Source organism: Myxine glutinosa, chromosome 8 (genome assembly GCF_964187855.1).
Source record: "Myxine glutinosa chromosome 8, kmMyxGlut1.1, whole genome shotgun sequence".
Classification (NCBI taxonomy): Eukaryota; Metazoa; Chordata; class Myxini; order Myxiniformes; family Myxinidae; genus Myxine; species Myxine glutinosa.
The window spans coordinates 134,518,672-134,531,471 of record NC_136268.1 but is presented as its reverse complement, the minus strand read 5'-3'; the positions used below and the strand labels follow the sequence as shown (position 1 = coordinate 134,531,471).

Below are 12,800 nucleotides of genomic sequence, written 5' to 3'. Positions count from 1 at the left end.
GCGTTTCTATTCGTACCATGCGAAGCCAATGGATGGAAGGGACGAGAACGGTCAAATCAGAGGAATAACACAATTTATTATTATTTACAATGATCAGGATGAAGGAAAGGGGCTGCAGAGCAGAAGCTTAATCGATCTTAACTTATACCCAGACACAGGGCCCACTCACGCACACGGGGAGAAGAAGAGAAGAAGTTCGCGCGCCAAACGCGCTTTGCCGTCAGTCGCTCCGGGGCAGCTCGCCCGGCGTGGCTTTCGGATGTTCACGGCACGTATACAGGCGAAGGCAGGCAGGAGGAAATCGCGCGTCTGTGGCCCGGCACGGGTCGTCCTCTCGAGCGCGTGGTTAATACAGCGCAGGGCATGGGGCAAGTTCGTGTACAATCTCGATCACCGGCAATTCAATGCACTCGTTCTGCGGGGCGTTCTCAAGCTCAACTCCACTCACTCTCACAGGGAACTCTCGTCTCACAGGGAGCTGTAACTCAGCACTTGAACTCACGATACTCTCCGGCTCTGACTCATCCCGGGGGGGGGGGGGGGGGGGGGGATGGGTTCGGAGCAGGGTTTTATGGCCCCACCCCGGAGTTTCACTTGAATGTTCCAAACCCCACCTCTCATCGTCGTGGTTAGCCACTCCCCTCGAGCCCTGATTGGCGGTTCGTTGCTTACCGGCCACTCCTCCTGCAGCTCCTCCCTTCGGCCTCGCTCGACTTGTTCAAGCCTGCCACGTGGCATGCTATCGCCAAAAGACCCGCCCTACTCACGGGCCTGCTCAACGCAAAACTAACACAGGACAGGACTACGCTTACATTCACTAAGAAATAACTGAACTATCATGAGGCTTCATGTTGTGGTGCGTCTACCTACGAGGGGGAATTATCCTTTATTCCAAAACCACAACTATATATATATATATATATATATATATATATATATATATATATATATATATATATATATATATATATATATATATATATATATATATATATATACATACATACATACATACATACATACACACATGTGAAGAATCAGCTCTTCGTTTGGTGAAGAAGTCCACAAATAGCCTGAAAATGACGCAGTTTTTTATTAAAGCCAACTTATACAGATCCGGAGGAGACAGACGTCTACAGCAAGCTACAGCAAGAACATGCCAAGTCAAGCCTTCCTGAAAACGCATTGATTCTCATTCACTTATATACGAATACGATTATCAGAAAATCTCCGAGAGAACAAAGCGACTGGCAAGAGTCCCTCCCACCGTTATCATTCGGGGGAGTCAGCCCTTCCTTATCATTCGGACCAAATGTTTCTCTGGGCTCCGAGAAAACAGAAATGTAACTCACAAAGAGGAGAGTGTATGCTTAGCCAAACAAACCCATATATTTTATGGGTTTGTGTACATGAGTAATTCAAAGCATGTTTATACAGAGTCATGCGTTGCTGTGATTAAAACAAAATATATATGGTTAACGATAGGTTCATGTCATTCTACTAGCATTACGCAAAAACACGCGCATGTGGGCGTGGTTTTACGACCAGCCTCGAAAAAAGCACACGTATACAATTGTCCAGCATGACCTCATTTTAAACACAAACTGAAGCATGTTTATTAAAATTCAGGCGCCGCTATGATTATATAATTAATGTTTTTCAAGTTTATATCTGCAATTCGAGCACTCCGCTTGAAACTACACATTCCACGCGCGCATGAACGTCCGACATCCAGCGTCCGATATTCAGCAAAGTCGCAATGACCCACAATGCATTTGGGCACACATCCTCCGAGCAACCTCATACAGCACACCCGTGACTCGCGGCTCGCTCGGCTCTTGCCTAAAAACACAATAACTCTACTCTAACTTCCACGGAGCCGCACGGCGGAAACGCAGGTTTGTACCACATTTTAATAAAACGAACATTGCCAGGATTCTCGGATAGACGTTTAATTTCACAACACACATGACAAAAATCCGATTTAAATTCAGAGATCGCCGATCGACCTGGCACAACCATCTTAACGCGATGACGCCACGCCGCCCCCCCCGTCTTGGCGCGCACCCTCGTGCCTCCGCACGAATCTCAACACTCCCTGCACGCCGCTCTATTCGCGTTCCCGGCGGGGTTTACCTCACGTTGGGACATGCAGTCGGCTGTCATAACAGAGAATTGTCAATAAAGAATCTACGACTTGACATTCCTTCCTCTTGTCTCGTCGAGACAAAGTATCTTAAGAGACAACGTGCCACATCGGGCTTTATTGAAAAATAATTGTGTAATGCGGGTATTGAAAAAATAATTGTAATGCGGGTATCTCCCAAGGGCATATCGTGCGCCCAAAGCGCTTCGCCTGGCGATTTGGCGAGCGTGTCGTGCGGTGCGTGCTTGGAACCTGAGGGCTCAGAACATGAAAGTCCATTAACGTTTCGGATCCACAACGAAGGCGTCTGGTCCAGATGAGGTTCTGCTCCGCCAGAGGGCCCGTCACCTCCCCTGCGGAACTTGCTCCCCCCACCCTTTGCAGACTCAGTCCTTGCAGATCTTCGAAGTTAATCAACGATCATGCCCATGAGGTCCCTCACGTGCTGCTGTTCTGGGGAATACATAGTATTGTCAGTATCTTGTGTCTCAATTTCCTGGTCCGGGTACAGAGCGTAAAAATCCGATTCACTTGAAGCATTTGAACTTAATACATATGAAGCAAAGAGAGGAACTTCCTTTATGTCAAAGTCTCCCATGGGCGCCTGGTCGGCTTGCGGGTCTAGGACATCCGCGTCGGGTCCCTCGACCGCCAGACCCAGTGTCGCAATCAGATCCATAGTTGGGTCGGAAGGGGGCGTGCAGCTGTCAGCTTGTAATACATAAGCAGCGTTAGCCAGTACACGCAAGGGGTTTATAGCACAAGTATCACAGTCATCACATACACCGTTACAGGCAGCAGCCAGTTCCCACATGGGATCCGCACAAGTATCACAGTCATTACAAAATTCAATGCAATTTTCTGGAGCGCCGGTCGCAACTGCCTTGTTGAAGGACCCGTTCAGGTCGACGGCCTCTGTGGTCAGAGCCATAGTCGTTGTCGGCGGCTTTTTCACTTTCCATCCTGTAAAATACTTTCTCATACAGAGGAGGACTAGAGATTTCATTAGTGCCCCCCAAATTACTACCCCGATTATCACAGCCAGTGCGGTCAATAACCACTTCACTATGGTGCCCGTCCATCCCTGGAACCTGTCAGTGAGCCAGCTAAATGTATAAGAATTTTCGCGCGCGATCCGATCGATCGTCAGGGCGTGGCTAGTTTCCCTTAGTCTCACTATTGCGGCTGACACTCCTTCAGATGGATCGGGTATGTAAGTGCAACATTTTCCCTCTATAATTCCGCATACCCCTCCTTTCTCTGCCAGGAGCATGTCCAAAGCCACCCGATTCTGCATCACCATTGTACGCATGTGAATTACCGTGTCCAATAGTATGTCATGAGCCGTAGCGGTGTCGTTTGCCACCTTTTCTAGGGTCAAAGCCAATTTGTCTATTCGGAAACTATCCATGACTGTGCCCGCTCCTGGGAAGAAGAAACCAAACACCTTTTCCCATAGACTCCCGTGTAGTTTAGTGGTTCCATCTTCGTTCATGACTGACCTCTTATAACGCCTGTCCAAGGACTTTGGGTCTAGCTCATCCAGTATCTCAACGTCAGGAAGGACTGAACCCAGATAACATGTGCCCCCCCAATTATTTGGTAAATAGGGGTAAGCCTTGTCGCCGCATATAAACATTGTCCCATGGGGTGGGACCAGGTGGGTGGATAAGCACTGGAGTCCCTTTACCACCCCATTAATCCTACTAACCCCCCTAGAGAATGTTATAGCCGTTATGTTGTGGTTGTGTTTATCTTGCAGTACTATTCGTAATGTAATCCCCGAGCTCCCTTGTCCCAGCTTCCCGGGGAGAGTGTAGGCGCATTCTGATTCTCCCATACGCAAGTGGCCGGAACCCTGGAGGCAGACCTTCCCTTTCTGTGGTTTGACCCAGACGGGGGCAGGCCTCTCGGCCACATGGGCAATCATTGACGGGCGATAATTAAATTGTCGATTGCAACTCTTGCCGTTGTCAACCCCTTCTCTTTCCAGCGTGGTGACTAAACATGGGGAATCGATAGGTTGTGAGCAGAGGTCATTGAGGGACAGAGGTAGCACTATCATGTGTATTCCTGTGGTGCCTGCTTGGGGAAAGTGCATGCACGACCAGCAGTGTGTCCTATTTTGAATTGTTGCCACCTCCCTGGCCACTTTCCAATATGTGTTTTCCCCCCTCTTTGGGGCCTTATCCTGGGGTTGCGGCGTGAGTATGTATTCGATGCATGGTATGTAGTTCCTTTCGCCACCGGCCGCGCCAGGGGTCCAGACGCTGCACCGGACCTGCATGGTCATGTCTTTCCCTAGGCGTGTGCGTGTTTGTAGCTTAAAATCAGGGGTTCCCCATTGGTATCCTGGTTGGGCCAAGGTCTTAATGCTAGCTTGCCCGTCTTCCCGGAACTCTCGTTGCTTTTGTAGTACCATGCCAACGCGTCCAGGCCCTGCCGACAGTGCTAGCCAATTTATGTTCACCCAATTTGTGTGCAGGGCTTTCTGTTCGAAACATGGTAGTGATACTCTCTGTCCCCATGTTACGGTGAGGTGTCGGGTTTCGTTTTCGCATCTATTGGAATCGGAGTTTCCCCTAGCTGCTGTCGCTATCAATAGTATTGTACCTATGATTAGGCCCATCCTTACTGTGGTTGCTGTGGTGTAGTGTCTGGTGCTTGTATGGCCAACTTACAGTGCGTGGCGTGGATCCACGAAGTCTTGCCCTCGCAAAAGACTGCCGTTGGTGTAGTCAGCAACACCTGGACTGGTCCCTTCCACCTTGGTTCCAAGGCGTTCTTGCAGGTGAAGTGCTCCACGAACACCTGGTCTTTTTCCTCTGGTGGAACACCTGGTCCACAAGTCTCCTGGGAACGCCTGGTCCACAGGTCTCCACCCCATAGACTCAATTCATCCAATCCATAGCCCCATAGAACACCTTTTCTCCAATTTCCTAATCCACTTTTTTTCAAGTGGATCCAATTTTATCCAATATTCAATTTTTAAATTCAATCCCATTTAATCCAGTCCAATTCAAAATAAATTCAATCCTTCTCTCAGCATCCCATTACCTGTTTCCAACATCAATAAAAATAAAATTATAAAATTAATAAAAAATCAATCATCTCAACTCTCAAATCGAATCAGCGAGAGTTTCAACTAGAATTAACTTTAAACTAAACTTTAAAAGGTCAAACTTCGAATTGGGGTAACCAGCGCTTTATTTTTCCGCAAATAATACAAGTCCGGCGTCATTCCCTGCAAGAACCACATCCAGACAGACAAATGACCCTTATTGAGGCTCTACATCGCAAAATGCTAGCTCCTACGAATCCAACAACCGTCACAATCCGTCCAGGAACTTCCGTACGAGGCGTGCTTCACAATGCATCACCTCTCTACCTGGTGCACCTTTCGCACATCCCTCCTCGTTCGCACAACGCTTCATCAACACACCTCCTCGCGCCCACACCTTGGCACAAGCCACACCACATACCGACAGTTGAAACCTCAACCGTCCTCCTTCCTCGGATCAGCGTTCTGTTGAAACGTGACATTTCTGCTCAAATTATTGAATTTCCAATTTTAATAACTTAACCTTACCAGCATACTAAATCTGTGTCCGCATCGATCAACACAAATGCCTCGATGCACCTTCCAGCCGCCACTCCGCACTGTACCTTACTGTATGAACAAGACTTCCTGTTGGAACTTGGCTCCGGAAATTAATTACTCTGTCTTGAAATCGTTTATTTTAGCCATCTTAAATAAATTCATCCATCTATCCATCTTATAAATCCATCTTAAATAACGTATTCGTCCTGTGACATTGCCTGGCATATATGTCGCAGCCGGCCACTATTCCGACATGGCTCGTCTGACATGAACGTTCGAAAGAAAAAAAAAACAGCCCATCCTGCAACCATCTCCAAGAAACCGCTTCATATCAACAGTAGATCGACAAGGGCACTCCGGGTGCTTTCCTGACCCGATTTATATCAATTCGCTTCCCAAACAACTCCCAAACAGATGAAAATCCGGACTCAGTTCAGGACCTCGCCTGTTCTCTCGGATAGACGCTAAAATGGACATTCCCGGCCTGAATTTCCCGCACGTCGAGCAGATCACTTACAAAGCTTCACACCGAAACCCTCTGCTTTGCATATGTCATACAGACAAATACCCAATATACATTCATTCCTCATTCATATACGAGTGAGTCTCCCATTCTTCGCGCGAAACTCAGATCGACTCAAATCATGCCTTTCTCCAGCCACTCCCAAACAGTCTTTGCTCATTCATGTTACGTCTCTCATTCAAGGAAAAGGATTTTTATTTTTTTTGGGACGGGTTGGACGGGGGGTGGGTTGAGGTGAAAAAGGGAAGGCAGGGCGGGGGTGTTGGGGTGTTGCCTAGAGCCCCGGGACTGAGCTCAGGTCTTGGGGGGGGTGGGGGGTCCTTTTGCACGGCCCAATTCTGCGGCTGTGGAGGGGGCCCTTGTATGTTCCAGTTTTTGGGGAGGGGGCCCTTATGGATTCCTGGGCAATCATTTGCAACATGTCGTCCTTTACATCGGCCTTCTTATCGTCGCCCATGTCCCACTGCTCGGCCGCTTCATCTAATTGGTCGGTTAGCCTTAGTGCGATGTGTACCCCGGCCAACAACAGGTCGACCAGGGCCCCCCAATCGTCGAGGGTCTGGGCCGGGGTTGGTGCTACATTCGGCCAGCGTGCGTGTACTTTGGCCTGGTCCCACACCCGCGCTGGCAATACAGCCTCTCCCATGTGGCAGACGTCCCGCCAATCTGCGCCTGTATTTTGTATCCACAAACGCATAAGTTCCGGTACGTGACCGGGCTGTTCAGCCAGCAAGGTTCTCACCCGCTCCTGCATAGCCGCCAAATCTGGTTCTTTCAAATGGTTTTTTTTAAAGGGACACATCTCGATTGTAGGCTGTGAGTTCTCCGATTCCGTGAGCCCTTCCACTGAGGGGTACAATACAATACTCCTAGCCCTTCTGGGGCCGCGAACCCGCTGTCCGCCCCATTAATTTCTTGTCCTCTAAAAGGATTGCCCGGGCTAAGGTGAACCTGAGGGGCGGCTGGTCTAGTTTTCTGGGGTCTAACCCCTGGGGGAACAGGGGCGGGGGTGGGAGAGGTGGCGCCTGTAGCCCGGGGACAGGGCTCAGGGCTTGGGGGGGTAGAGGCATGGTGGCTACCTCCCCTGTCGCGGGGTCTTGGTCCGGATTATGGACGAGCGGCATTAGCCGCTGATTTGCTAGCTTAACTACCTCCTTAATTGTTTTGTCCTGCTGAACCCTGTCAGCTTGTTTCTTTTGGCCCTGAAGCTTCAGTACTTCCCCTGCCAAGCTAGCCTGTCTTGAGGCTGCCAGTCGCTTCATTCCTTCCTTTTCCCACCAGCCATACACTTTCCAGTAATCGGGTGGGAAGTGTTTCTTTTCCCTTTGTAGCTTATCCAAAGCTCCGTACAACACTTCCAACTTGTCAAGTGCAAACGATCCCTCCTCTGGCCAGGGACTACTTAAATCTTTAGTTAACACAGCCCAGTCCTTTAATGGTCTTACCGCGGCAAAATGATGCCTCTTAAACATGAAAGATGCCGGGGTTCCCTTAAGGGGTTCCCTTTCTTTCGTTAGCTTGCTTCCCATCTTATTGCTCTGGGCTGATCCTTCCTGGAAAGTTCTTGGCCTGGCTCAACCTTTACGGCTGTCCGACCTCACTTTCCCCTCCTGGTGCTAACTGTAACTTTAAGCTTACTGTTAAGTCCTTACTTGTTTATCCTTACTTGTTTATCCTGGCTTTAACAAAACCACGTCATTCTGAGGCCTAAATGAGCCTTTACTTACAATTCTGTTCGAGTGCAGACAGCGCGGATGACAGGGAAGCGGACTGAACCCGTTCGAAGAAGCAAGGTACAAATTTGGAAAGATAGCCCTCTGGTATAAAACAATTGCTCACCTTAATCAAATTAGAGTGCCAGCGTCCCGGCCTCGAGCAGCCTTCCTTCTGTCGCCCGGGCTCCGCTTCCCGTCCTCCGCGTCTGTTGACACCCCACTCCTGGTACCATTTGTGAAGAATCAGCTCTTCGTTTGGTGAAGAAGTCCACAAATAGCCTGAAAATGACGCAGTTTTTTATTAAAGCCAACTTATACAGATCCGGAGGAGACAGACGTCTACAGCAAGCTACAGCAAGAACATGCCAAGTCAAGCCTTCCTGAAAACGCATTGATTCTCATTCACTTATATACGAATACGATTATCAGAAAATCTCCGAGAGAACAAAGCGACTGGCAAGAGTCCCTCCCACCGTTATCATTCGGGGGAGTCAGCCCTTCCTTATCATTCGGACCAAATGTTTCTCTGGGCTCCGAGAAAACAGAAATGTAACTCACAAAGAGGAGAGTGTATGCTTAGCCAAACAAACCCATATATTTTATGGGTTTGTGTACATGAGTAATTCAAAGCATGTTTATACAGAGTCATGCGTTGCTGTGATTAAAACAAAATATATATGGTTAACGATAGGTTCATGTCATTCTACTAGCATTACGCAAAAACACGCGCATGTGGGCGTGGTTTTACGACCAGCCTCGAAAAAAGCACACGTATACAATTGTCCAGCATGACCTCATTTTAAACACAAACTGAAGCATGTTTATTAAAATTCAGGCGCCGCTATGATTATATAATTAATGTTTTTCAAGTTTATATCTGCAATTCGAGCACTCCGCTTGAAACTACACATTCCACGCGCGCATGAACGTCCGACATCCAGCGTCCGATATTCAGCAAAGTCGCAATGACCCACAATGCATTTGGGCACACATCCTCCGAGCAACCTCATACAGCACACCCGTGACTCGCGGCTCGCTCGGCTCTTGCCTAAAAACACAATAACTCTACTCTAACTTCCACGGAGCCGCACGGCGGAAACGCAGGTTTGTACCACATTTTAATAAAACGAACATTGCCAGGATTCTCGGATAGACGTTTAATTTCACAACACACATGACAAAAATCCGATTTAAATTCAGAGATCGCCGATCGACCTGGCACAACCATCTTAACGCGATGACGCCACGCCGCCCCCCCCGTCTTGGCGCGCACCCTCGTGCCTCCGCACGAATCTCAACACTCCCTGCACGCCGCTCTATTCGCGTTCCCGGCGGGGTTTACCTCACGTTGGGACATGCAGTCGGCTGTCATAACAGAGAATTGTCAATAAAGAATCTACGACTTGACACACACACACACACACATGTATTCAGTTATAAAAATAGATACTTTTTGATGATGATCTTGCATTGATCATTGCATCTGTGGCTTTGGAGTGTAATTGCTTGTTGTTGTGACATGACAGAGTCTTCGACACATTGGAGAGGATTTCAAATGGGACTGATGTGCTGGACATGCAACGCATGCAGACCGTAATCCACAGGCAAATTCAAGAAACAATAAATCACGTAAGTTTGCATCATCTGTTGAGGTGCCTCATCTTTTTTTACATTTTAATATTGCAGAAGTTTGGTATAGTTGTGAGAAAATTGCATTATCAAGGTATCAAATGGAAACTACCATCCTTTCCAACTTTCCTTTTTCTTAAAAATATAAAACGGTGACATCATGAAAAAGCATCCAATCTACGTCTGGTAGATTGGCCATTTGTTTCTTACACTGGTCGAGTCATACCAAAGACTCGCTTCACTCTCAGCATTTAGAGAATAGAGCATGGAAACACTGCGAGTTGATATTCCATTGGATAGGGAGGAGAGCAGACAAGGTGGGGTGGGTTGTTCTGAATTGAGCAGCTAACTGCAAAGAGAAAACTATCCTCAGAAAATGACGTAGACGGTACCCAGAGTGCCCTGGGAAGTTATTCAGCTTCCCCCAAGGTCACAAGCTCAAAATGACTGATGTTAAGTCCTATATGTTGTATTGTGTCTCTGCATGTGTCTGTGTAATTTGTGTGACAGCTCTTTGAGCCTTCGACCCTGTTTAAAAATAAAAAATAATATTGTTGCGGATATGGGATTTGCATCCATCCATATCCGCTTGTAAATATTCCCCTATTTCCTCAATACTTCCCAACTATCCCCAATCCCCCATTCCCTAGTCCCATTTTCTGTAAACAACACTCTGTAGACCCGACCTCCCCCTATTTCCCCCATTAAATGTCGCACCCAGGTTCACCGCATCTCATGTAAGACAACTATAGGACATCTTGCTAGTTATTCTTAGTCTATGTCAGTTAAGGACTCGTTTCCATTAATTCTGACTCTTCGTTGCACCAGAATGTGATTGTATGGCACCGTTAGGAAGTTTAGGACCTCCCAATACCTCCCCGCAGCTCTTCCTCACGGTTCAGCAACAACAACAACAACAACAACAACAACAACAGCAGCGGCGGGCGCGCGCGGGGAGTGCGCGTCCTCACTCCGGCTTGGTTGGTAGGGGGTGTTGGGAGGGCACCAGGCCTTTCCAACGAGCCGCCATCGAACATGTGCTCGACGGGGTTACCACGTAGGGGCTCGCTGTCAGCTCCTCGTCAAGGGCGGAGCCCGGTAACCCCCGCACCCAATAGAAGCGGCGGACCGTTCCCATCTGGGGCGGAGCCAACCAGCCGAGGGCGTGTGACTCCCCGCTGAGCATGCGCAGGAAGAGGGAGGTGACGTCAGATGTGCGCTGAGCTTGGAGAGAGAAGGACGCCACCTCCGAGCGCTGTGACACCTCCCCGCATCTCTGGACTGGACCGTGCTTTATCCTGTCCCTGAGCCAAGGTGCACCTTGTGCTATCGACTGCCTGTCCTTCCCTGCCATCAATCCCTGTGTAAGTCAGTCTTGTTCCGTTTGTCTGTGGTCTGTCTGGGATAGATAAGATTGTATCTAAGTGCCTATCTCTTCTGTGTCTTTTACCTCACTCTACCTTGTAATCTACCCCTTTTCTCCACCACTAATTATATCCTCCTCCGGAGGTCTTGAGAACTGTACCCCTTGCGTCGTTTCATTTATCCCAGTCGTTGTGTCCTTTCCATCATTGATTTAGCGTAGCGCGATTTGGCCAACGTTCGAGTGGAATCGGGTGAGTTCGGGGTAATCGGGTAAACTGTGCGAACACGGCGGCCATTCCGCTCGGTCAAGCAACATCTTTAGCCGTGTCCGTAACAATATGTTTGGTGCATTATCACACACTTGCTTCAGCACTCACACCCTCCCATCTCAGCCCACCTTCTGTGGGTAGTTTAAACTGGTGACATTTCCACAAAATGATATGTTCTCTGGGACACACTGTACACCTGAAAATTAATTGTGGGACAAACTTTCACCATATTTTGCCTTGCTGTGCCACACTGTAAAGTTTTTAAATTTTTTTATTTTTAATGTAAAATGAATTTTGAAGTTTTCATCATTTCTTTATAAATATTTTCAAATGTTTGGGTGTTTCTTTGTGTGTTTGCTTCTGTGTTGGCTTGTGCATCAGTGCATTACTCATTTACAGTTGAACCGTAGCACCTCGAGGCTCTAACTTTTGGGTGTAGGTTCTTTAGAATCTGGGCAAGGTTTTAAGCTACCACAGGTTGGCCTTGACATCCCTTTCAATGTCCAACAAGTCCCGAAACCCCCACAAATAAAAGTTCACTCAGCCGGGGAGCGCCGGGTACCTCCAACCCCACAACCTCCTGAGCAATGCCGAGTACCCGTGTGTGTGTGTATATATGTATGTATGTAAGTATGTATGTATGTATGCATATATACATCCAGACAGACACACAGACACTCCTCCTTTATATATAGATAGATATATATATACGTATGTATATACATATATATATATACATATATATATATATATATATATATATATATATATATATATATATATATATATATATATATATATATATATATATATATTGTTACGGACGCGGTTTGGATGTTATTTTTGACCGAGCGGTTGGTATGACCGCGAACCGAACAGTTATTCCCCGACTAGACCCCGATTCCACCCAGACGTTGACCAAATCGCGCTATGCTAAATCAATGATGGAAAGGACACAACGACTGGGATAGATGAAACGACGCAAGGGTACAGTTCTCAAGACCTCCGGAGGAGGGTATAATTACAGTGGTGGAGAAAAGGGGGTAGATTACACGGTAGTGAGGTAAAGACACAGAAGAGATAGGCACTTAAATACCGTCTTATCTTAACCCAGACAGACCACAGACAAACGGAACAAGGCTGACTTACACAGGGATTGATGGCAGGAAGGGACAGGTAGTCGATAGCACAAGGTGCACCTTGGCTCGGGGACAGGATAAAGCACGGTCCAGTCCAGAGATGCGGGGAGGCCTCACAGCGCTCGGAGGGTACGTCTTGCTTGCTCCAAGCTCAGCGCGCATCTGACGTCACCTCCCTCTTCCTGCGCATGCTCAGCGGGGAGTGACACGCCCTCGGCTGGTTGGCTCCGCCCCAGATGGGACCGGTCCGCCGCTTCCATTGGGTGCGGGGGTTACCGGGCTCCGCCCTTGACGAGGAGCTGACAGGGAGCCCCTATTTGGTAACCCCGTCGAGCACATGTTCGATGGCGGCTCGTTGGGAAGGCCTCATGCCCTCCCAACACCCCCTACCAACCAAGCCGGAGTGAGGACGC

General features: G+C 48.2%; 1 protein-coding gene across 3 annotated transcripts in view; it reads left to right on the top strand.

Moving 5' to 3' along the window:
- LOC137432927 (uncharacterized protein C05D11.1) overlaps positions 1–12,800 on the top strand; it is a 199,295-nt gene that overhangs the window by 82,507 nt on the left and 103,988 nt on the right. For all 3 annotated transcript variants that reach the window (XR_010985599.2, XM_068125243.2, XM_068125244.2), the window contains one exon: positions 9,512–9,614. Coding sequence is in view for 2 of the 3 variants with exons in the window: in XM_068125243.2 (XP_067981344.2) it covers positions 9,512–9,614 (103 nt within the window). In the remaining variant the exon portion in view is untranslated. The remainder of the gene's footprint in view (positions 1–9,511; positions 9,615–12,800) is intronic.